We start from the raw sequence: 24,679 nt of genomic DNA on the forward strand, positions 1-24,679 counted from the left end.
TAAAAGTATGAGTTCATGAGTGATCAGGAAATTTTTGAGAAAAGGAAGAGTTAAGAAAATGTTTCCATGAAAGACGAAAGAAATATAAAAGAATACTGAATAAGCAACTATAGAAGAAATACATTTTTCAAAGCACAGAGATCTAGCTGTTATTGCTACAGTTCACACCTTTTTTCTGGTAACTCTTGGTGTCTTGCTGTTGGTAATGAGGGTTAGATTTTGAAGTTATTTTTCTACCGTAAGGAGATTTCTGTTGTCTGTTTCCTAGTTATATGTTGTCTGCACATTCTGTCTTCTTTTAACTACCAAGAATGGACTCAAACATCTCTGCAGCTGGAGACTGGGGAACAAACATTTAAATTCCAGGCTGGAGGAGAGCTAACAGAGACCTGGAAGTTAGTGTAGCAGTGCCTAGAGGTATGTAAACTGCAAGAAAATTGGCAGAATAGGCAGACCGACAGGATATTCTCTCTTGTTTCTCTTGTCTCTCTGAAGAGACAAGCACCCAAACTATGTCAACAAGGAGGGAGGGACAGCTAGAGGGTAGACTTAAGAGAATGGTAGATGTAGACTTAAGATAGAAAGACTGGAAACACATCTTCAGATATCTGGAGTGTCCCTAGATCTTGGATACCCACTACAAGGTTGTTGACATACAGGAGTGAGTGTGTTTGACAAATATTTATATGTTGTTCTGAAGGACATGGTTTAGTGTAAAATATTGGTGATAAGAGGACAGTTGGACTGGATGATCTTTGAGGTCTGTTCCAACCTTGATTCTACGATTCCATGAGTCTAGAAGAGAAACACAAAGGTTCCTTTTGATATTGATAGATGTTCTGGTTGAAGAATCAGAGAGGCATGGATTTGAGAAAGCTAAAGGGGATAGTTTCCATAAGAATAGGAAAAAGCAGAACTGGAAGTTCTTTCTGCTCTCTGGTTTGAGAACTATGTAAAAATGAAAGGTTTTTGAGCACAACATCAAACATTTAATAGCTTCAGAAGATGCATTTGCTAATTCCTATATAATCATATTCCTATCATACCATATCACCTCATTATATTGTTACAATACCATTATAACTTTCCAGAGACATTAGACTATGTAATGAGGTTTTATGCATTGTGACTATGTAAGAAAGATGCTTTAAGTCGCTATATATGAAAATTATACACTTCCTTCATAGATCTTTCAGAATTTTTAACTAGAAGCTGTATATTTTTAGTCTGAACAAAATGAAATGAAGTTTCAATGATTTTAGCACAGTTAATTTAATGACACCATGGTGTAACTCAAATTAATACATTTTCCAGCTTTAAGTTGTTATGTCTGCTGTGAACCCATAATACCCAATGAGCATGATATAAAAAGCATATTAGACTGTATACAGAGCTATGGCAGGCTATCATGTTAGGAGGAAGAAAAAAAAAAAACATAGTATATTATAGGGAGGGGGAAAAGAATAGGCTGTGTGGGTATTCTTGTATGCTTGCATCCTTTTTTTTTTTTTTTTTTTTTTTTTTTTTTACAGAATAGGCCCTGCATAATCCACGATGAAGTGGTTTTGGACCTGCTCAGAAAGCTGGATGCTTACAAGTCCATGAGGCTGGATGGATTGCACACTAGAGTACTGAGGGAGTTGGTAGATATGGTTGCTAAGCCACTCTCCATTTTTCTTCAGCAGTCCTGGCTAACCAGGGATGTCCCGGTGGACTGGAGACTGAATTCAGATCACAGAATCACAGAAATCACAGAATCACAGAATCGTAGAGGTTGGAATGGACCTCCAGAGATCATCAAGTCCAATCCCCCTGCCAAAGCAGGTTCCCTACACCAGGTCGCAAGTAGGTGTCAGGCGGGTCTTTAATATCTCCAGAGAAGGAGACTCCACAACCTCCCATGGCAGCCTGTTCCAGTGCTCCGTCACCCTCCGTAAAGAAGTTCTTGTGCATATTTGTATAGAACTTCCTATGCTGCAGTTTCTGGCCGTTTCCCCTTGTCCTGTCTCCACATACTGCTGAATGTGAAATGTGATGCCCATCTTCAAAAAGGGCCGGAAAGATGATCCTGGTAGCTACAAATCTATTAGTCTCACTTTGTTGCCAGGGAAGGTTATGGAATGGATATTCTCAGGAGCCATCATGGACCAGTTAAAGGTGAATCAGCGGATCAGTCCCAGTGAGCATGGGTTTGTGAATGGTAGATCCTGTTTGACAAACCTGATTTTGTTCTATGACAAGGTGATCCGCTTAGTGGATGAAGGTAAGGCTGTTGATGTAGTCTATCTGGACTTCAGTAAAGCCTTTGACACTGTCCGCCACAACATGATCATGGAGAAGCTGGCTGCCTATGGTTTGGATGGGCGTATGCTCCGTTGGGTGAAATACTAGCTGGATGGCCAGACTCAAAGAGTTGTGATCAATGGAGTTAAATCCAGTTGGCTGCTGGTCACGAGCAGTGTCCCCCAGGGTTTGGTACTGCGGCTGCTTCTGCTTAACATCTTTACTAATGATCTTGATTTTGAGTGCACTCTCAGTTAGTTTGCAGATGACACCAAGTTGGGAGCGAGTGTTGATCTGCCTGAGGGCAGAAAGGCACTACAGAGGGACCTGGATAGACTGGATCAATGGGCCAAGGTAAACTGTATGAACTTCAATAGGGACCAGTGTCAGATCCTGCATTTCAGTCACAACAACCCCAGGCTTGTGGAGGAGTGGCTGAAAAGCTGCCTGATGGAAAGGGACCTTGGTGTACTGATGGACATTCAGATGAATATGAGCCAGCAGTGTGCCCAGGTGGCCAAGAAGGCCAATGGCATCCTGGCTTGGATCAGGAATGGGGTGGTGAGCAGGACTAGGGAAGTCATCCTGCCCCTGTACTCAGCATTGGTGAGGCCTCAGCTCAAGTACTGTGTTCAGTTTTGGGCACCTCCGTACAGAAAGCACATTGAGGTGCTGGAGCAGGTCCAAAGAAGGGCAAAAATGCTTGTGAAGGGCTTGGAGAATATGCCCTACGAGGAGCAACATTTGGGCTGTTTAGTTAGGGGAAGAGGAGGCTGAGGGGAGACCTTATTGCTCTCCTCCGATATCTGAAAGGTGCTTACCGCGAGAGCGGGGTTGGTCTCTTCTCGCTGGTGACAGGTGACAGGATGAGGGGAAATGGCCTGAAGTTGCACCAGGGTAAGTTTAGGTTAGATATCAGGAAAAATTTCTTTACAGAAAGGGTTGTTAAGCACTGGAATAGGCTCTGCAGGGAGGTGGTTGAGTCACCATCTCTGGATGTGTTTAAAAACTGTTTGGATGTTGTGCTCAGGGACATGATTTAGTGGAGGGTTGTTAGAGTTAGGGTAGTATGAGTGGGTTGTGGTTGGTCTCAGTAATCTTTAAGGTCTTTTGTAACCTGAGCAATTCTATGATTCTATGATTAGACCCAGTGAAGTGGTAAAGATATTAACATTGCAGCTGATTTTTGCTTTATAAAATCTGATTAAAATGGCATAATGATTATCTTGGAAGTTAGTAATTAAAGTTCACAAACAGAAACTACAAAAGTAAAATATTGCAAAAGGAATGTGGAAGGGAAGGGTAAGGTTTAGGGATGCTCATTTGAATTCTTCACAAATATAAAATTCTTCAGTTTGTTCTTACTAAAATGTTCTTTTTTACAAGGCAGGTTTAATAAATAGAATTCTTGGTACATTTTTAGCCTTGCTGTGTGCATTAGAGTATTATTCTTTTATTTCTGGCATTCTCTCTATTTACTTGCTTATGTACAGCCACTGAAAGGAACATGAAAAATTCAGGAATCTCAAAAATGTGTATAAATAGGTTGCTTCAAACATAATGTCTCTTATTTTCATGGAAATACAACAGATTCAAAGAGCACAATAACACTATTCAATACTGAGTAAATTCTCTGCTAAAAAACATTATTTGTCAGCATAGTTACCATCACTAGTTGTGCATTTTCACTATCTATGAACAACAGCCTGCATGCCACACTCATAAATATCTGCATGGCCCCCTGGAAAGTGGCTTGTCTTTCATGGTGCTGTTGTCACTGCTGAAGTGCACCACAACTCACTGCCTCAGCGTGCTCACATGCACATCCTCAGTGGTCTCCATAAACATTCAACAAGCTTCAGTGTGTATCAATGTGTGCTTTCTTTTCAGCGTGGTGGAATTCAATTTCCCATCTTTGTCTCATATGCACTTCCATGTCTGATGCCATTCTGTCAGACTGCCCCTCTGCTGCTGTCTGTCACATGGCAACAAAATATTGGTGGGAAGGTTCTACCTTTACTGCTAAATCACCATAATTTGCTTCTGACGTAATGAAATAAGAAGCATTACTGTTGGAGCAGCCTTTATAGAAAATACTTCCATAGACGTTTCTAAGTTCAATAGAATCTTATTTTCACTAGTGTGAGCAATTTGCCATGAGAAAATTGGTATTTTGCACTAGATTATATTAGAAATAGTTTGTTTCACTATTCTAAATAGATCAACAGTTTACAATTTGTGATGAATCATTTCTGTTATTTTCTTCAAAAATGTTCTATTTTGAAATTCTTGTCTCCTCTCTATCATTTATTAAGAAGAAATATTTAAAGTTATTTTAATTTAACATCTTGATCAAAGAGAATATCATATTGATAGTACTAAATATGAGCATGCAATAGACTCATACATAATGTGATAATTATACGTGATAATAATTGAAACGAATGTCTTTGTTTTTCTTATAGATATTTGGTAGAAAATTTTCAGGTAGAGTTCAATATTTAATAGATTCAATACAAATCTGAACCTTGACAACTCAAAAGACAGTTGTGCTATAGTGCATGCAAATATACAAAAGTGCAAACAAGACAAATGTGCCCTTTTCTGACATAAAATGTCCTTCGTGTTGGATCTGGTATAGTTTCATTGCCATAGATGGTTTAGAAATTAGCTGCTGAGATTAATGTTTGGTTAGTAAATTTCTGGTTTCTGAAGTTGATATGTAGGGTTGAACAGAAGTCTGAAATTCTTTTGATATTGAGATGTTTGTTATTTTTTTATCTTTAATATGTGAGTTAAATGTAATCTACTGTTTTCTAGACAGGGGCCACTCTAATTTGTTACAAATTCCATTGGATTACAAGTTTATACCATATTTATCTTCTAGACATGACAATGCTTGCATCAGATATTTTCTACAATTTAATTTTCAGCAAATATATTTAAGTTTTAAATGATATGCTTAGACTTCTGCTCTCTGGAAAAAAATTAACCTATAAATAGTGGCAGCCCATGAATTTTCAAGATGGACATACAGAATACGATGACAGAGTAAATACAAAATGCATCAGAAATTCTTTTGAAATATTGAAATTTAATAACAAATTTAATTCTGTATATAAGGTTTTTACAGCAAATGTCAATGAATCTTGATGCAATAAGTTACAATGTGTTAAAAAGGCATACTAGCTTATCTTGAATTATGACAGATAAGGAAGAATATTCCTTAGAAAGATGGCTTTCTGGTTCAAAATGAATTTTAGGAGACTGTGAGTACAAAATATTTATCTGTAGCTGCCACAAACATCATGGGTCTGACTAGTAGATCTAATGCTGTATTGAACAACACTTAAAGTGTACTTTAGCAGTGTACAGCACTATAAAGAAAAATATGTTTTTAACTATTATATTATTATTTTGGAACTTGACAAGATTTCTTGATCAAAACAATCTGGTTCATTTCACTAATTTCCCAGCATGCTCTGAATTCACAATTTAAAAAACAGAGCTGTGTCTACAGGCAGTTTACGGCTGTGTGGTAACATGTTACTGAGTCACAGCAATTATTATTCATACTGTCATTATTTCAGTTTATATAATGCGCAGAGATTCTGAATAAGATTCATATATGCTGTGCAACTAAACAGCAGTTACTTCTCTATTGGAGAAATAATTAGGCATACTCTTTCCATATACTTATTTCAGTGATCACAAAACTGTTTCCATCCTATTAAATGCTGTTAGTCTATAAAACATAGCAGCAGAACAAGCACAGAACATGGACAACCTAGCAAGAATATGTTTTGATCTGCACTTCTAAACTCCTAAAATGCAAGGACTACTTAGGGAGAATTACTTTATGCAGGCTAGTATCAAGTCAGGGACTAACTGCTTAACAGCATAGCTGATTGTATCTTAATGCATTTCCCACCAAGATTACTAGACAGCTTTTAATTTACTTGTGTAGATAAATCATCTGCCCTAATTAGTGTACAGCGTATACAGGCAAGAAAGCATGAAACGCTTTGTGTGCTATCCTGGACACTCCTATGCTATGAGTACCAGTTTTGTTCCATGACTATTTGCTTTCATTCCTCCTGAGCTGCTCTGGCATTCTAGATCTTCATGACCAACCAACTAGGGAAATAATATGATCGAAAAATGGCCCTGGTAAAATAAAGGGGGCTATTATCAACTGGATGAAATCCCTAAATCTGTCCATTGTAAAACAAGAGGTCCAAGATGAGGGAAGGGAAATCTAGCAGTGTAACTTTGTCACAGGAGCCAGAACAAATTGCGCCTACGGAAAGAGAAATGTGTCTCTTGCCTGAGGTTCATGAAGCAGGAAACATTCCAGGCATGATGGACTCCAGTTTGTTTCTTTACTCAAGTTCTCTGCCTATTTTGGTATTTTGGAAATTCTGATAAATTGAGATCCTTACAATTTTCTGACATTTTTTTTTCTAAAGAAATTGAGATTGGTTTCCTTGAATAGTATAATTATCTTCTCTTTAATGGGTGAGATCACCAGGGATTTTACATAAAAATAAAAGTAGTTAGGAGGATGACCAAAATCATTGTATTATCAAAACTGGTATTGTACAAAATGGTCAATTAGTAAGTGAAGCAATATGAGTTTTGAACAAGGAGCCTTTTTTTTTTTTTTTTTTTTTTTGGTAAAAAGAATATTTTGCTTTTGCTATTTAGTCAAGGTTATCATTGTTTCCCTTTTCTACTCTATAACCAGATCTCTAATTCCCAATATGAGCCTGCCACAGCTAAATTAGGCCATGATTTATGCAAAAAGTTCAAAGAAGTGACTTGCAGAACTCTCACAGGAAGTTATGACTTTCTGTCTTGAAGCTCCCTTTCTTAATGTCTCTTATTTTTTCTCTTCACTACTTCCTGATCATTAAAGTGCCACGGGAATCTGAGGATCAGCTGGTGGCATGAAGTTAAGTGTTTAAATTCCCAAGAATTTTAGATGCAGTTTCTACTAAGGACAAATTATGCTGAAAGTCATAGTCTAAAGAGCCTTAAGCAAAGAAAAACCTTTAAGCAACTGATGACTTGTCATTCTGCATGTGTAGTGCACAAACAGGCAATCATTTCTAACAGCTGAAAAAATAAATGCTAGCTAGTTTTTGAACTGTTTACTTAGCTTATAGTTAGTTGAGTTGTGTAAGAAGATATTAAGATACACAGTAGATGAAATAACTTTTGATGATTAGCAACTTAAAAGAACCTGGTTATTCAGCTTTTTCTTTTGTGTAAAGCTATGGGATAAACCTGCACTTCACTAACTGATAAAATATAAAGAAAAGCAATTGTACAGAAATACTGAAATGGCAAGTCGTGCCAGGTGGCACTCAACTTCCTAAGTTTTAGTGTCTATTTCTCCTGTACGTGAAGAAATTTAAAATACCCACATGTACCTGATGGATATTGCAGAGGGAGTCTGGCACTCAGCTGACACAGCAGTTCAAGGCCAGGGAGGGAAACTGTAGGGCACCCCAAAAGAACCTCAAGTCTGGTTTTACACAGTTATATCCCCTTTGAACTGAGCCTTGGTAGGAGACGGGGATGTTTCTTCAAACATCAACTCAACTACTGAGGAAGAGGATCTTGTTCTAAAATATTTGCTTCAGTGCGCTGTAATCATACAGGCAATTTTTTTTTTTATTAGAATCCAGCAGTTTTTCCCTAAAATAGTCAGCCTAAATAATTTAATAGAATCATCTTAAATACCATATTATTGAGAAATAACAGGAACTGTTGTCCTGAATATCATTACTGGAGAAGAGTTGGATGTATATAACCACTGAATTTGTTTGGTAACCTGTGGCAAAAACTATTTGTTAAATCAATTGAAACTCCTACATGGACTTTTTCTTTGCATATTTAGCTGGAGATACAAAGTAAAATTTCCAGAGTGCATAATATTCTGCTGATAAGAACTGGATTAAATTTGAAAATTGTACTAACAAAGGTAAAAAAAGAAGTGGCATTTTCATGAAAAAGTGGAAGACTGTGATCCTGTGGTGTCTGCGTGTGGTATCACATAGATGCAGAGAAGTTTGTGCCATATATAAGTCGATGCATTTTCGGGTTCAATAGACAAACTGAAAATTATAGTTCAGAGTAATTCTCCAACCTTTTTACATATACACTTTCTTTTGCCATCACAGAGCACATCGTTCAGTTTAAAGTGAAGTGACATTTCACAGTTAGATGTAACTGGAATTCTTTTGGAATATTACCCTCCCTTCTCCTCGAAATGTATTTTGTTTTAGCCTCATTTTTCCTTCAAAATATGTTCTGTAAATATTTTGTGGCCAAGCGGATTTGAGGCAGTGCTCAATGGAGAATCATGTGTGTTGCAGGAAAAAGAGTTTATATTAATTCACTATATGACCATACTTGTTATAGATCAAATCTTTCAAACTGATCAACATTTTGGTCGGCTGATACACACTGATGGGAGGGACAGCTGGAAGATAGTCTAGACAAGAAATGTAGATTACTGAAGAAGGTGATGAAACACCATTTCAGAAATGAATTAAGCACTACACAGAAATTTGTGCGGAAGCAAACCATTAGAAAGTACCAGCAGTTTACAGAAGTCTGAATCCAGGAATGTAATGAATTTATTTTAAATAAATTTGTCCAGAATCTCATCATCATTTCTATTAGCATTATTCATGATTTATACTGATGTAATCAATGTCAGATTTCAGTCTATTCTGCTATTATAAAGCTTAGTATCTACACAAAGTAATTTGATGAGATACCATTTTTATTGAATTCTTTTAGCTTTATAAGTAATTTTAAAGAAGGTTATGCTATAAAGCAGGCTTCTAACTGGCACTTTGATTTAAATAGCGAGGATCTGGATCTTGCCTAGAACCTTATACTGAACTACCAAGTAAGGGTTTGATTACTGATTACAAAGTGCCTGACTGAAATGTTTTAGAAACTTCACAAAAAAAGTTTGTTTTGAACCATACTCTTGTACAAGGGTCTAATTCTTCCTGTTTACTACCTAAACCAAAGTACCAGAGAAACATTTTAATACATATCAAAGAATAACCTGATTTTTCAGACTTGGATTCAAACGCAATCTATTCTTCTATATAATTAGAACTTCTAATCATCCAAAGGATTCAGAAGATCTTTGTAAAATTCATATGGATTACAAATATCAACATTTGAATCAATAACCAGAGTATACACTATCACAGAATGCCATAAGTGACACACAGCCTTCTATCAGAATATGAAACAACAAATCCTAGGGAAATGTGGTTAGGAAAGATACTTTAAAAATTTAATTGTTGTCCAATGACCAATGAAAATATGCAACTTAAGTGTGTCTACCAAACTATGAAACTCCTACATAATAATAGAATATTAATTTTCACATCTCAGCTTAAACAAACAATGAATTAATGTATCTTTGAATGTATTAAATGACTCATTAAGATAATGTGATGTGAAAGAGATTTGAGTTTCACACAAAGTTTGTTTTGAATACTGATAGTTATCATTAAACGACACGTATTATAAATGACTGATCACCAAGAACAGCAAATCTTGCACAAATAGATTGTGAATATGAAGACCCTGAGTTGGATAATTTGTTTACAGGTAAAAACAGGCCAATAGATGGTGCTCATATGACTCTTTCCACAGTTGCCCTGCTGAGTGAGAGGCTTTAACCTTTTATATGAATCTGGAACATTTCAGAGTTTCAAACTTCATTAAATTCCATGAACCAAAGCCAAGATCTTACTGCAGGGATCACCAGACATTGTGCTCAAGCTCAGTCTTCTGCTCCATTACAAAATAAAATGTCATCTGAAGTTTTTTTTGTTTTGTTTTGTTTTGTTTTGTTTTGTTTTGTTTTCCAACCAGATTTCAATTCTATGGGAGGAACCTGAGAAGGCAGCACAGACTGGAAGAAGTAGGATAGATTATAGCAGACCCACTAGTTAAATGGATTTTCCCATTTTGTACAGAGAGGTATTGGGACTATTTTTTGTCACTGATGTCCCTAACTGAGGCAAATTCACTTTCCAGGAAGATAGACTTAGTAAAAATGAAACACAACATACTTAATGTTTTGCACAAACATTTGGTAGAAAAGGAAAGCTATAGAAGACAAAAGTATATTGGGCTGATTTCTTCTTAGCTTTCCTTATTATTTAATCAGAATGTTAGATTGTGTGTTTTTGTTTGTTTGGACATTTTTAAATCTTTTATGTTTTAATTTTTTTGTGTAATGTCACCACATGATAATTCTAATGGTTTTTGCTGAAATTTGTATTACCCGTATCTGAGGAAAGCTGATTTTTTGCATACATAGACATATTCATTAAAATATGTCAGATTTTCCATCTTTAAAAAAAAATAAAAATTCAAAGTTTAACACAATTCCTTTCTAATAGGTTCCTACTTAGAGTACCTCAAACATGGAAACACATATTCTACCTCCACAGACTTTTATTTTCTTTCTCAAAATTATGATAATCTTCCTCATCTCCTCTTCAAAAAGATTCCACAATTATTGCTTAGTGAATACCATATATAAAGGCTTCCCTTGAAATAGATACTGTCTGACAGACAAAAAAAGGTATAGGCTGATTGCTCTAAATGATACAAAGGATTTCCTGGATAGTTTAAAATTAATTTATCACAAACCAAATCTTTCAAAGAGTTCAATCAACTCTTTTAATCTCCCTGTTTTATCTTTTCATGTTTCTGCTTCTGCCAAAATAAACAAGTTTCAAACCTGCAGCTCCAGACTTTATTTTTATGATATTTTAATTTCAGACTTGGACTATATTTGGACAGGCATGGGGTAATTACCAAACTGCTTTACCAGCATTGGACTAAAAAGATGATTTATATGTGGTAATCAAGAAGACATAGTAAGTTTTACAGAGATCAGGGAAATGAGTATTCATGTGGTGAAAACTATATAGCAATAGCATAAGAAATATCCATCTCAGAATATTTGATACTGGCTTCTTTGTAAAAATTGCTGTAATACGCCCTGTCAATCTGTGTTATACAACACAGATCTGTTAATAAAATGTTTCATACAATGTTGCTTCCCTCTTTTTCTCCAAATAGCCAATACGGCTTAATAGATTACCTGTTTTTTTCTTTTCAGAAGAAAACAATTGGCATAAGACAAAAATAAACTTCACCTGAATGAAATGACTTTTGCCGCTAACAACAATGGATGTGCTCTACTGCTGTCATCAGTATTGCACAAATAAACAAAAAGGCCTTGCTTTTATCTTTTTGACTAATGCCACACAAATCATTGTAAGTGGCTCATTCACATACATTTTCTGAAAGATAAGATTGCTGTGTGTATGTGAAGACCACGTGCAGGCTGTTAAAACTATTCCAGTGCACAGACATACAATCATGTAAAGTGCAATTACAGCCAGCATTTAACCTGTGGTACTTAAGCTATGTTTAATGTACAGAGATGGACAGGATTTATTTAATCAAGCCTATTTTGTTAGATGGACATGCTGCTGAGTACAGAAATTACTTGTACAATTAAATCCTATAATGGAATCATATTTTTCATTTCTGAATTATTTTAAAGCTATTCTTAGACTTCCAATGTGATCAAGCCGTCAATCTGCCTTACTAAAAGCATTTTAAATGAATAAGCACATTTGTTACTTTATGTTGTTCTGATATCCTCAGTCTATATTTTTAATATTCTCAAACACAAAATGTATAATAGATACAGTGTAACAAGCATTTCTGAAATTAATAGTGGGAAATAAAGGGAACAAAAACCCCAAATAATCTTTTCATCTTCATCTCTGAATAATTTGAAAAGTTTTCATTTCAATACTGTGGGAACAATAGAGTCAATACTGTGAGCCTCATAATCTTGACAAAATAATTACGTCATTTCCATGCTTACACACGCTTGTTCTTTGCACTGGTCATAGACATGGTTATGTATACTCTTTCTTGACACTAGTCATAGACATGCTTATGCATGCTCGTTCTTGTTACTGTCTGCATTTTCATTTAGAACCACAGAATCAAGCATGCAAAGACAATATTTAGTTTACCGAACAGGCTTCTGACCTCTTACTCTCCCTTAAAGCTTTGTCTCCTTTCTTCCAAGTGATAGTTGGCTTTGGAGAGGCTTGTGGCTTGCACTCAATGACAACTTCTTGGCCCTTGGTAATAATTATTGTTTTCCTCATTTGATTTAGTGGGAAAGTGGGAGCTGAAGCTGTTGGAAAGAAGCACATTAACTCTATAGAAAATAATCATAGGTTTCCATTCCATTACATTCTAATAGTTTGGTTTGGAGTATAGAATTTTCATTTTTGGTTTTGAAATGGCTGTACCACCGATTAGATGGAATTGTAGAAGGTGTTTGAAATAACATTCAAGACGAGACGGTAGGTCTGTAAGTTAATCAAGTTATTAATTATGGAGATGTTATCCACATTAATATGATAATTAAAATTGTTTTTTAAATCCAACAGCTTTAGAAATTGAATGCCACAGTTATAAAGCTACACCTTTTCTAAAATTTTTGGATTTCATGGATAGCTTGTTAGAAGTAACAAGTTAAAAAGTAAAGAAATATCAATTCCATAGCAATCTAAAATGAACTTCCTAGAGTTAATTCTTATAAATAATGCTACTGTTAGACTAATTGCATTGCTTTCCATTTCATTTATTTATTTGTCTAAGTGATGGGGATTGAAAAGTGAGAGTTTTTTTACAGGAGATGTTTAACCAATTTTTTTTTTACAGGAGATGTTTAAACCCTTTCTCAAGAAGTCCCATTGATTATAACAACACTGTTAAGATAATAAATGTGTCATAAAAATGTTAGTAATTACTGTAATTTCACAAGAAAGGAAAGTTGTAGGCACTAGAATGGGCTGTCCAGGGTCACGGTGGACTCTCTATTCCTGGAGACGTTTAAGAATGGATGTGGTACTAAGGGACATGGTTTAGTAATGGGATGGTTGGATTTGATGAGCTTGAAGGTCTTTTCCATCATGAATCATTCTATGATTATCTGTGAAATCATTTGTTTGTATTTTTTTAAGCTCATTTTGGAAAAACAGAGACAACAATTTCTTTCCTCCCCAAGTATCTCTACTACACATGTAAGAACATCTTCACTGCCTCACATATGTAGCAATTTATTGCCATTATTTTTTATAATTTTCATACCAGATATATGTATATGGCAATTTATTCTGTAATTTTTCCTTTAAGAATCCAGAAAATTAATCACAGCAGCTACTTTAACTCAATATTATGGCTAAAATTTAACAGGGGCATGATTTCAGTAGTCACAAAATGAAGGCCAATTTTACTGCAGCAACACATGCTAATGATGTACTGTGTTACAGAACACCAAAGAAAGTGTACAGCTACTTGATAAAATAGGTATAGGGACAAAAAAAAAAAGTAAAAAACAAAAAAACAAAAAAAACAAAAAAAACAAAAAAAAACAACGGAATAAGAAAACTTTGTAACCAACAAGGATCTCTTTCCTGACTGAATCTCAAAGAGCCCTGCAAAGTGATGGAAAGAGTGCAGCCACAGACTGTGGCTCAGAGAAAATGAGTCTCTCAAAAGCTTGTCTCAGTGTCCTATTGCGTGTTATCACATCCTGATTTATACAAAGTTAGGGAGTCTTGATAAGGCATGCTTCATGTTTTTCTTCAATAACTCCCTCTGAGCTTGTGAAAAATTAAAATTTTCCTTCATTTTCTGAGAAACATCACATAGTGTATTTGCTTTAGTGTGAGATACTAGCTGAAATGCTGCCGGTAGTCAGTCAGTCTCGGTGAATTTAAAAGAAATTTTAAAATCTGTAATATAGTATCATATTTAATCACCTTTGATTAATGGCCCTGTTAAAAGTAATATAAATAATACAAATTTAATCAGCAATATGTCTAATATTCCTCTTTTTCTTTACTTGCACTTGTATTTGAGGAATTAAAAATTCTTTTCCTTGTATTTTAATTGACATAGACCTAGATACTTGCAAAATGTAACTGAGGCTGTAATTCACAAAATAAAAAACTCAATTAGTGGAAGGATATGTGCTCTCCCAGGCAATAAAGGACTCAGTCACACATAAGTAGCAAGAGAAAAAAAGAAGCCAATTTTATCTGCTTTATGAAGCCTGGACTGACAGAAGCTGTTCTTTATCATAAGATGCCAAGAACAAATATAATTATTAAACAGGATAAACAGGAAAAAGGAGCAGTCTGTTTTTTTTTGATAATACTCACCTAAAATCTTCAGCTCGGCACTGGCATAGATGGTGCCATACTTATTTTCTGCTAAGCACTGATACATTCCAGCATCTGAGATGTTCACAGTGCGGATCATCAGTACACTATTAACCATCTCAATTCTGCTCTGTAATGAAATAAGAAAGAATAAGGTAAAGGGAAAAAAAGACATTGCTGAACTAAAATAAAACTCAGCAACAGATTTCCTTGGGCTTACTTTGTTCTTGCTATCTAAGAGATGACAAAAATAAAAAGATGATGCAGGTCAGGAAAACCTCCAAGAACATCTGAAAGAATATATTATCCTATGCTTGCTGTTGTCTATTTGTCTCTTTCATTGGTGCTATCACTGTAACATGATTTTTAAAAGCAGTTCAACCTGGTAGCTTTAATGGGGTGAGAAGTCAGTTGTGTGTAAGTGGAACATATATGATGATCTTCAAATCTCATCAAATGTTTTGTTTCAGTCATACTACTATTTTTTCTCAAAAGTAGACATAAAAGATTGTTTGAATGAGTGGAAGAATTTGATGCAAATTTCTTGTTTGAAAGGTATGGTAATAGAAAATACTTATGATAGATGTAAGAGAAAGGCATAAATAGCTGTTTATGGGTATGTGTACTTCATGGAACTACATGAGGAATAATTTGAACCGCTATAAAACATCTCTAGGTTTCATTACTACATTTGTTGGCTTTGTTAAAGATTACTAAAAAGGTGTGTCAAACTGCAGAGAAAACTATGAAAAAGTATTCCCTTGGTTGTAAACCTTTAATTTTAAATGAAATTAAAAGTCTAATGCAACTGATGATTTAGAAAATTAGAAAGCCAAAATGTACAGATATATTACATCAATAACAGGACTGATAGCTCACTCTAAAAGGCAGAAAAGTATAAAATAAAGCATAAAGAGTTATTATCAATGCCTCATATCTTCAAAAATAAACTCTGCTTATGTTATATCTCATTCTTTGCATAATTAGTTGATGCTCACAGATGGAAGCAACAATCACTGAGAAGAAAGTATCATATCCTTTGAATTCATAAATTCTTATGTGAATTATGTGAATACTTTTACCAATTGAGACATTTTCTACCAGGATTGAACATCTTTATTTTTAATTATATAAAAAAAAAAAAGAAAGAAAAGAAGAAAAAAAACTATGAAATAAATTTACAAAACTGTCTTTAAATATCTTGAGATTTTAAAAAGAAAAGGTGCTAGGAGAAAAAGAAAGAAACAAGCAAGAAAAGAAACAGAAACAAAAAGATAGCAAACAACCAAGGTGTGAGTGGCATTGATGTGCTGATTATTCACTGTGAAAAAAAGAAAACAGTAAAATGACAGGCCATGGTCTAAGTGTTCTTTTAAAAAAGAAAAGAATTTTATCTAGATCAACTCTTAAAATATATCAAGTGAGTGTATTGAAGACTTTATGTTCTTGGAACATTTTAATGGTGTTGATGGTGAGTTCGAAAGAGAATTAACAGTCAAAAACTGATGAAAACAGAGCAATATTTATCCCTCTTACATAGCTTTCAAATGTGTTGATGAGTACAAATTAAATATGTTTTGCAGTAAATAACCTATTATTGAGAGAGATATGCAGGAGCATATGCTTAAGCAAAGACAGTCCTCTTAGTTGTTACCCTCTAACATAATTTTGCAATTAATATCACTGTCTAAAAAAGAAAAATAAGTAAACGTACTGGGGACTTAGACATTACAGGACAGTGGCAGTGTAATTACAGGCATAGTTCAGAAGTTCTTACTTCCCATATATTTTGAACTACAGAGAATTACTAATGATTGCAATTCTGTGTTAAGTTGAATCAGAGAAACAAATGTTTAGAACTTGTCTTTATAATTACACTTCAGAAACTAATAAAGAAAACACTCATTACATTTTAAAACTTTAGCTAAATTCATCTGTACTAAAAGAGAAACATGCAGCATACTGTTGACACCACATCTAATGTACCTGTGGCCAGAGAGGAGCTCCATTTTTCAGCCAACGATACGTGGGCCTTGGCTTTCCAGTGGCTTTGCATTCCCATCGTAGCTGTTCCCCACTATCTAATTCAGTATCGTTAAGTTTCTCCACCCACTGTGGGTAGGCTGCAAGGAAAATATACCACGCTATGTATAAAGCATACCGCATAATAGGTGTCTAGCAGATATGCTAAGACCTAAACAGTTAAAGAACTTGAATTATATTTTTTACAAAGTCTATGCCTCAAAAAGAAACATAATTAAACAAACAATCAAAGCCGAAAGAGGAAATATGAAAATAATGAAATGAAACTACTTAACTTTAAGGGAAATACCGTAATGGCATCAAGCAGTGAGCAGTATTGTAGCCAAGAATTGAAAGTCTGCCTGATTTAATCAAGTCCAAACGATTGAATAAGAGTAATACATATTAATGCATTTATTATGAGTGGATTTAGGAACATTTTCTTTGTAATCATAGTATAATATTTAGTAACATTGCAAGATCTAAACTATTTAAATTTTAGTGGGGATGTGAATTATGATAGTCTCTGAGTTTCTTGAGTTTAATTTGTATTTCAAGAGAGAAAATGTTTTTGATACTTTTAAGAACAAAACCCACATTAGATTTCCAACATTCATTACTAACAGGATTTGCATAGCAAGTCAATATTGAATTTATTTTATTTTATTTTATTTTATTTTATTTTATTTTATTTTATTTATTTATTTTTAAGGTAGTCTGTTGTTAGCCATATATGTGATCACTAATATCTGGATTTCACGTAATAAATAGGGAGTATTTTTGTAGAGATCCAAATCTTCAGTTCAGTGATCAGTAAAGTGTCTATTTGTAGAATTGTGCCATTTAGTAAACTTTGTATGAATCAGTGAAGAATTTATGTATTCATTAAAAATATATTTGCTTAAAAGACACATTGTGGGTTTTCATGCAGCAGCATCAATTTTTATAACAAAGAGGGTAATAGATCAAACTAATTAACTTAAAGATACTTGATATATATAGTTTAAATAGTAGAGAATAAATAGGTAATGACCTCCGTTTTTAAAGGAATATAAAATTCTTCTACTTTGAATAAGTAGAAATTCAGTTCTATCATGACAGATTCTCTGCTTCAGTTGTTGGAAATTTGATAATGTGTTTAAATGTGAGGAACCAAGTTTAAAAATAAATCTTTAAATCTATCTATCATTTAACAGGTCACCAATCAAAGATATGAAAAGGTATGAGGAAGCATGACAGATGACAAACTTCTTGTAGCTTACATCTCCTGCAAGTATTATACAGAGAGTGAAAGGAGTGTCTATCATTCCTAAGCAGAGAACAATCTGCATAAAACTCCCTGACCAGATAGTTGTCAGAAACTGGATATGTGTCATAAAAAGAATCTCTCATTCCTCTTTTATTGCGGGAAAACAAATACAAAAAAAAAAAAAAACAGCCTTACTTCCACACCAAGGCAAAAACCAACTGCTTCCACCTTCTTTATTCTCAATATTGTCAAGGTATACTTCATAAATGCTCCTCGGCATTGAATCACTGGATTCTTATGTTAATCAAAAGATCCCATGTAGTGCTTCAGAGCAGTCTGTGAGAGTCCTTGCTGACTCGTTGCCTACTAATTTGTCCTAAGAACATAATTCAATTACATTGTTAAGCTGCTACTGTTTTGGAGTTTTTCAGTATGCACAAAGGCTGCGAAGCACTTCCTTACTTTGAAAATGAGTAAGCTAAGGTGATTTCGGAAAAGGTGAGAGCTGAATGAGTACCTAAAAAATTGTACAAGTTAGCTGGTGGTGCCTTAAAATTATGCAATTTCAAAGAGGCACTGAACTGATGTTCTTTATATTTCTCTCCTTATTTTGCTTTTTCTAGAACTTCTACTATACAACTCAAAACATATACAGTTTCATGTTGCCACCATGAACAAGATCATAAAGAATTAAAGAGTGAACCTGATTACACTTAAGTACTGCATCACCATGCCTGGTTGCAGAGGTATTCCTGGCAGAAAACCACCATTCCCACCCACTGGCCTCTACTGTCATGGCATGGGAAAAACATAATTGTACAATCCGTTAGTATTTATCATCTTTTTTTTGCTACATGGAGTATTTTTACTCTTTTTTTTTTTTTTTTTAACAGTCTTAATAGCTTTTGGATTCAGAATTGTCAAATTTCTATCAGCAAAGATAATGACTCAGAATTTCTCTCCTTTAAGTGAAGCAAGAGAATTCGGAATAAAATGGCAAAGCAATAGGTAGATGTAACAGGAACAGAGCTAAATGCATAATTAAAGCAAATAGCATACATTTTGGATTATCCTCCTCTCTATGTTATTCTTACTTTGCGACAAGAAAACAGGGTTCACTCTTTCCTCATCAGCAAGAGCCTTTCTGCATAATGTCTTAACACTTGTCCCTAAACACTGTCAATAATTAAAAGAGAAAAATGTGAAATATTTAACTGGATTTATGGCCTCTGACTGAATGTATTATTTTCTCTTTCAAACAAAAAAATTTAAGTGTTGTTTTGCTATACATGCAGGCAAAAGAAACCTCATTCCGTAATTACAGTTAATTTGAATTTGAAAATATAAATTCTAAAGTGCATTTAAACAGATTTGGAAAGTAATTATTATTATTTTTATTTTTATTTTTATTTTTATTTTTTTATTTATTTTTATTTTTATTTTTATTTTTATTATTTTTTTCTGCATGTAACATTACTGGTTGGGGAAAAAATGGATGTTTTTATCTGCTTAGTGAAGAATTTGTGGGGTAAATGTAGAAGTAGAAGGATGTGTTTTATTATTCAGTGGCCTTCATGGGTATTGTGCTATATCTTTCGGCAGGGCTGCCAAAATTTTGAAATCACTGTCTACCCTGTGATTTATTTAATGCTGCATTTCTTCATATTTTTATTTGTGAATGTAAAAATATTTTATAAAAACATGTTGGCGATAAAATAGCAAGCTTACAGGCCAATTATTACATCCTCTGGTTAAAAAAAAAAAAAAGAAAAAAAAAGAAAAAAAAGAAAAAAAGAAAAGAAAAGAAAAGAAAAGAAAGAAAAGATACAGAAAATTCAGCCCACTTTCTCAAATAATTAAAAAGAAAATGGCTGAAAGAATATTTAAGAGAAAATTTTATGTAGAAAAATGACTTCAGACAGTATCCTAAAGTGTGAATAGGAGAAGGTACGATCTTTCTCTCTTTAGCCAGTTTCTGTATAATTACCAGGGAACTGATTCAGATGAAAGGAAAATAGCAAGGAAAAGTGTTCCCATGGTCTGGTTCACATTACAACTCTCTGCTGATACTAGTGAGTAGGTAACACATAAGCAAACCCAGCAGGGTCAGAGAGAGAAAAAAGCAGGAACTGTACCAATGGCACAGAGCAGTTGCCATTGGTAACATGCAAGTAGTCAGAAGTTATGGAGGAGCCATGACTTCAAAAGATTAATGTTCAATTTCTCCACTCAGTTTGTATCTTTTGCGCTCTCATCTATTAATCATATTCAGCTTGAACAAAATTTCATGTAAATGACACTATGAGTGGATCACCTGGGAAAAAAACACATCTCGCAAAAAGAGGTTGCAGTCAAGTATATGAAGATGCCTTGCATTATCAAAATTATATTTTTAATGACTTTGTCATGTCTACAGCTAAATTTCCACCAAGTGCTGGGACTACATCAATCTTAAATTGTCAGCAACTGAAATACCACTTTCTGAACATCTGAAGTATCAGCTGTGTCAAGCAGTCATGGTATATCTGTGTTGCAGCACCAGGTAAGAAATGAAAAATCAGTAGTTTGTTACTAAATCCAACCAGATAGGCAGATGTAGTGCTGTGGATTTTCTCCAAAACACTCTGTGATCACCCAGATTGGATGCAATTGATGAAATGAATATTCAAACAGACAGCCTGATCCCTGAGAGACATGCAGATTGTGAGACCACAATATGACAACTGGTCCTAGAATTCTTGTAAAATTCCTAAAATTTTACAAGAACTCTCTGGTAAGGAATGATGGTCTACATCTGAATTTCTGAGATAAAAAACAATCATAGTTTTCTGGAGCAATAAGATGTGAAAATGAGCTTTTAAGTAAAACTTTTAATGCCGACTGTTGTTCTGAACAAAAGGTGTATGAGCAAATACTGTTTTGAGTAAACCTTCTATATCCCTATGCAACAGATCTCAACAAAAGAGGCTGAGAACTTTGTAAAGGCTAAGCTTTCTGTGCCTAAAATCTTTCTTATCAACCAACTTACATCCTTTGGAATGAGATGTCAGGGTTTGTAGAGACACTAATGTTATTTTCAGGAGTGCTCTGATGCGAAAGGTTCACTGGGGAGTATTTCATCTCAAGGCCAAGAAATGTTACTTTAGGAAACTATTACAAGTTTTTATTTCTTGTTTTATGTGCTGAAGGTTGCTGTCAGTCTTCTCCACTTGAAAGATCTCTGTTACCTGCTCTGAACTCGCTTCCTACTAATGCAGATAGGTAAAACTTTAATTCATATATTGTTTTGAATTATGTATAAGATAATCTGAAAGATAATTGCAGATTTTACATAACAGAAATATAATATGTGTTTCATATAGCTGTTAAACAGATAACTTAGATAATTTGAAGTAGATTGTTTGTTAGGACAAAGGGGTATGCCTTTCAATTAAAAAAGGGTAGATTTAGGTTTGATGTTAGGAAGAAATTTTCTACTGTGAGCGTGATAAGGCACTGGCACAGGTTGCCCAGAGAGTTGTGGTGGGTGCCCAATCCCTGGAGACATCCCACGCTGGACAGGACTCTGAGCACATGATCTAACTGTAGGCATTGCTGCTCATTGCAGGGGATTTGGTCTGGATTGCTTTTAAACATCCCTTCCAACTCAAAAGATTCTACAATTTCATGATTCTAAGAAAGACAAGAAACTTCTAGAGAATCAAGTAGAGGGCCACAGAGCCTGCAAGCTCTGTGCAAGAATCTCCTTTATGAGGAAAGGCTGAAAGGGGGTCTGGAACTGGGACCTGGGACTGTTCAGCCTAGAGAAGACTGAGAGGGGGTCTTATCAACACCTACATAAGTCTCTAATGGGAGACTGTCAAGTGGATGGGTCCAGGCTCTTTTCAGTGGTTCCCAGTGACAGCATAAGGGCAACAGAGATAAACAATACAGGAAATTCCACACAAATATGCAAAATAACTTCTTTACTGTGGGAGTGACAGAGCATTGGAGCAGGCAGCTGAGAGCAATTGTGGAGTCTCCTTCTCTGGACACCTTCTCGTGCAACCTACTGTAGGGAATCTGCTTTAGCAGGAGTTTGGAGTAGGTGATCTCTAGATGTCCCTTCCAATCTGTGATTTTCCTGTGAAAAATTATGGACTTTTCAAATTATAACAAAATTTCTTAAAAAGAAGACAACACCTAAGAATCAGGAAAAATGAAATATTAAGGTAGTTTTTTGAAGAAGTCAATTTCATTCATAATTCAGACTTCAATTCATTACTGGGGAAGAAAGATATATATATCTTAATTCAATAATTATTTTATTTCTGAAGAAATTTATTTATTTTCTACTGGACCTTAGCATCCTTCATACATATAAAATCTTTGAACAAAGAATTGCTGGTTAATACTGTGTGCAATTACACTTACTGTACACTTGTAGCTGTCCTCTGAAGACATTCCTTCCACGTGAGTTTTCAGCTTTACATTCATACATCCCTGCATCCTCTAGCTGCACATTAGGTATTTCAAGCACAGCTTGGGATTTTCTCAGACGGGCTTTACTTGGATTATGACCATTAACTTTCTTCCAAGAGATTGTTGGAACAGGGCTGAAATATTTAGTAAAATTTCTGTTAGCACTCTTTCACTATTAAGAATGTAGATTCTGTGATCCGGTAGTTTAAACATTTAATAATCTAAGGAGCAATAAAATACAACCACAATGAAGTTCATATATGCTTGATATAGCTCACTTTCTGCAGGGAATCTTTAACAAATGGTTTCTTACATGGAATTTGTCTGTTTTATCCACAAGGGAGGTCAAGATTTTACTGAGATCAAATAAATCATTATAAGTGCTCTCTTTAGAGCTTCTTCAGAACTCTATGCTTTACTCCTGAGCTTGTTCACTCTGTAGGTAAAAGAAAATAACTTCAAACACTAGATGAACTGAGAAAATTCCACCACTTCTTGATTTTCCTACCATGAACCCGCAATCTTGGAGATCAGTAATTGATACATCTGTCCATACGTGGGATTTCAATAACATTGTACTTTGGGTAAAATAAAGTGACTAAAGTCTTGCAGACCTTTACTGTTATAATATTAAGTTATAAAACTAGTTAGGTAGGAAGTCCGTATTCATGGTACTACCACTTCTGACTGAATTACATACTTGCTCCCTAGAGTGGAAGGGTTTATCACTGTAGCTTCCACAGTGGACTATGGGAAGGCTCCAATTTGTCTTTTACAATCATACTGAGGGAAGAACTAGATTAGTTAGTGTTTGACTTCATTCAGCGTTCTTTTTAGACCAAACACTCCTCAGTCAGGATTTTTATTCCATGGTTTTCTGGTACATTTCTCTAAATATGGCAGTGGATACTTAGGGAAAAAAAAAGAAAAAAGAACTGTCCTCATTGTTTGATTGTGAGCTGAGAGCTATACTACTTCAGATATCCAAAAAGATAGGTGGACATTATAAGAGAAAATGTAACAATTACATGTTGATTCTTTTTCATAAAAATATCTTGGATTTATTTGAATTGCTTTCAAGTCTTAACTTGGATATAGATACAGTTGGATCTCGTGGAAGTTGAGATTGGGATATACACTGAGCAGAGATTGAAATTTAAATAATCTATTCACTTCTACTATAATTTACTCTATTCAGTTGATGGGATTTACTACTGTTGTGTGAAGCTGCAGTAAAAAGCAAACAAACAAATCTTTTTCCCAATATTTAAAGCTGTCCAATTTGAGATATAACAAATACAGATATGGCAATGTCATGTCATGGTTTTGTGATTTTTGGGTTTCGGTATTCCACACTGTAACATCATGTAGTGCACCAGAAGTTAAAGTGTTAATGTTCCATTTCTGAGTACCTGTCCCTGTATGTCATGGAAGTCATGGGATCTAGGCCTTCCTGTTTCTTGCTCGCTCTTACTGTTCTGCAGGGTGTGTGTGTGAGAGCGTTTCCTAGCCATCCCAAGCTTTCAGGTTTGCTTGGACTTGGAAACTCTCTCTCTCTCCTATTTTATTTGATCTATTAGTCTCAGTTTCAATTAGATTTTATTATATTGTGTTATCTTGCGTTCTGATATCATAGTTAGTAAAATAAATTTTCCTCCTTAGATTGTTGCCACTGTTCTGTTTTGGCTTTTTTCCTCGAGCCCGGCTCCCATCTCCCTTTTCCCTTTTCCTTCCCATTTTTTGGGGTCGGGGGATCCACAGGCCTACTGCCCCTCTGTCACCGGCATAGATTGATCTAGTTAACTCCATGACAGGCAAACATTGATGTTTATGGTTCTACTTATTTCTCAGCCAGTGAAAATTTGGGAAGTGAAAAACTGAAGTTGGGATCAGGCTTTCAGCAGAGTTGCTCCAAATGCAAATGCCTTATTAAGATTAAAAAATTCATAGACTTCTGACTGGATGTTAGTATCTCCTGAGTGCAACAGATTTTTGAAATTCACTGAGTGTATAAGCACAACAACCTTTACAAAGTTTGTTGGCTAATGTACAGTTTCTGGAATTGTATCTGCTATTTGTTTGAATATATCAGAAACATAATCATTTAATAGCTTGTTGTATTGATTACTTGGCAAAACCTCATTTTGAACATGTGTGGATTAATCTGTAAGATTTCGTTCCTGCAATAGCTCTCTGTTCTTTCAAAATGATCCTTTATTACTGATCCCTACAGAAGAAATCACAGAATCACAGAATCGTAGGGGTTGGAAGGGACCTCCAGAGATCATTGAGTCCAACCAATAATGCACGAAGAATTTTTCATTTTTATCAAACACTACTTCATCCTGTT

General features: G+C 34.9%; 1 protein-coding gene across 1 annotated transcript in view; it reads right to left on the minus strand.

Annotated features, from left to right (window-relative positions):
• Window positions 1–12,096: 12,096 nt before the first annotated feature.
• Window positions 12,097–24,679, minus strand: part of LOC149920311 (contactin-5-like) — a 93,506-nt gene continuing 80,923 nt past the window's right edge. Inside the window, exons 7-10 of the mRNA XM_090146864.1 lie at window positions 22,282–22,463; window positions 16,584–16,720; window positions 14,598–14,727; window positions 12,097–12,559 (exon numbers count right to left, since the gene is read on the minus strand). Of these exons, the coding sequence (XP_090002990.1) occupies window positions 12,384–12,559; window positions 14,598–14,727; window positions 16,584–16,720; window positions 22,282–22,463 (625 nt within the window). The 3' untranslated portion in view covers window positions 12,097–12,383. The remainder of the gene's footprint in view (window positions 12,560–14,597; window positions 14,728–16,583; window positions 16,721–22,281; window positions 22,464–24,679) is intronic.

Source organism: Phasianus colchicus, chromosome 1 (genome assembly GCF_987193195.1).
Source record: "Phasianus colchicus chromosome 1, bPhaCol1.hap1.1, whole genome shotgun sequence".
NCBI classification, from domain to species: domain Eukaryota; kingdom Metazoa; phylum Chordata; class Aves; order Galliformes; family Phasianidae; genus Phasianus; species Phasianus colchicus.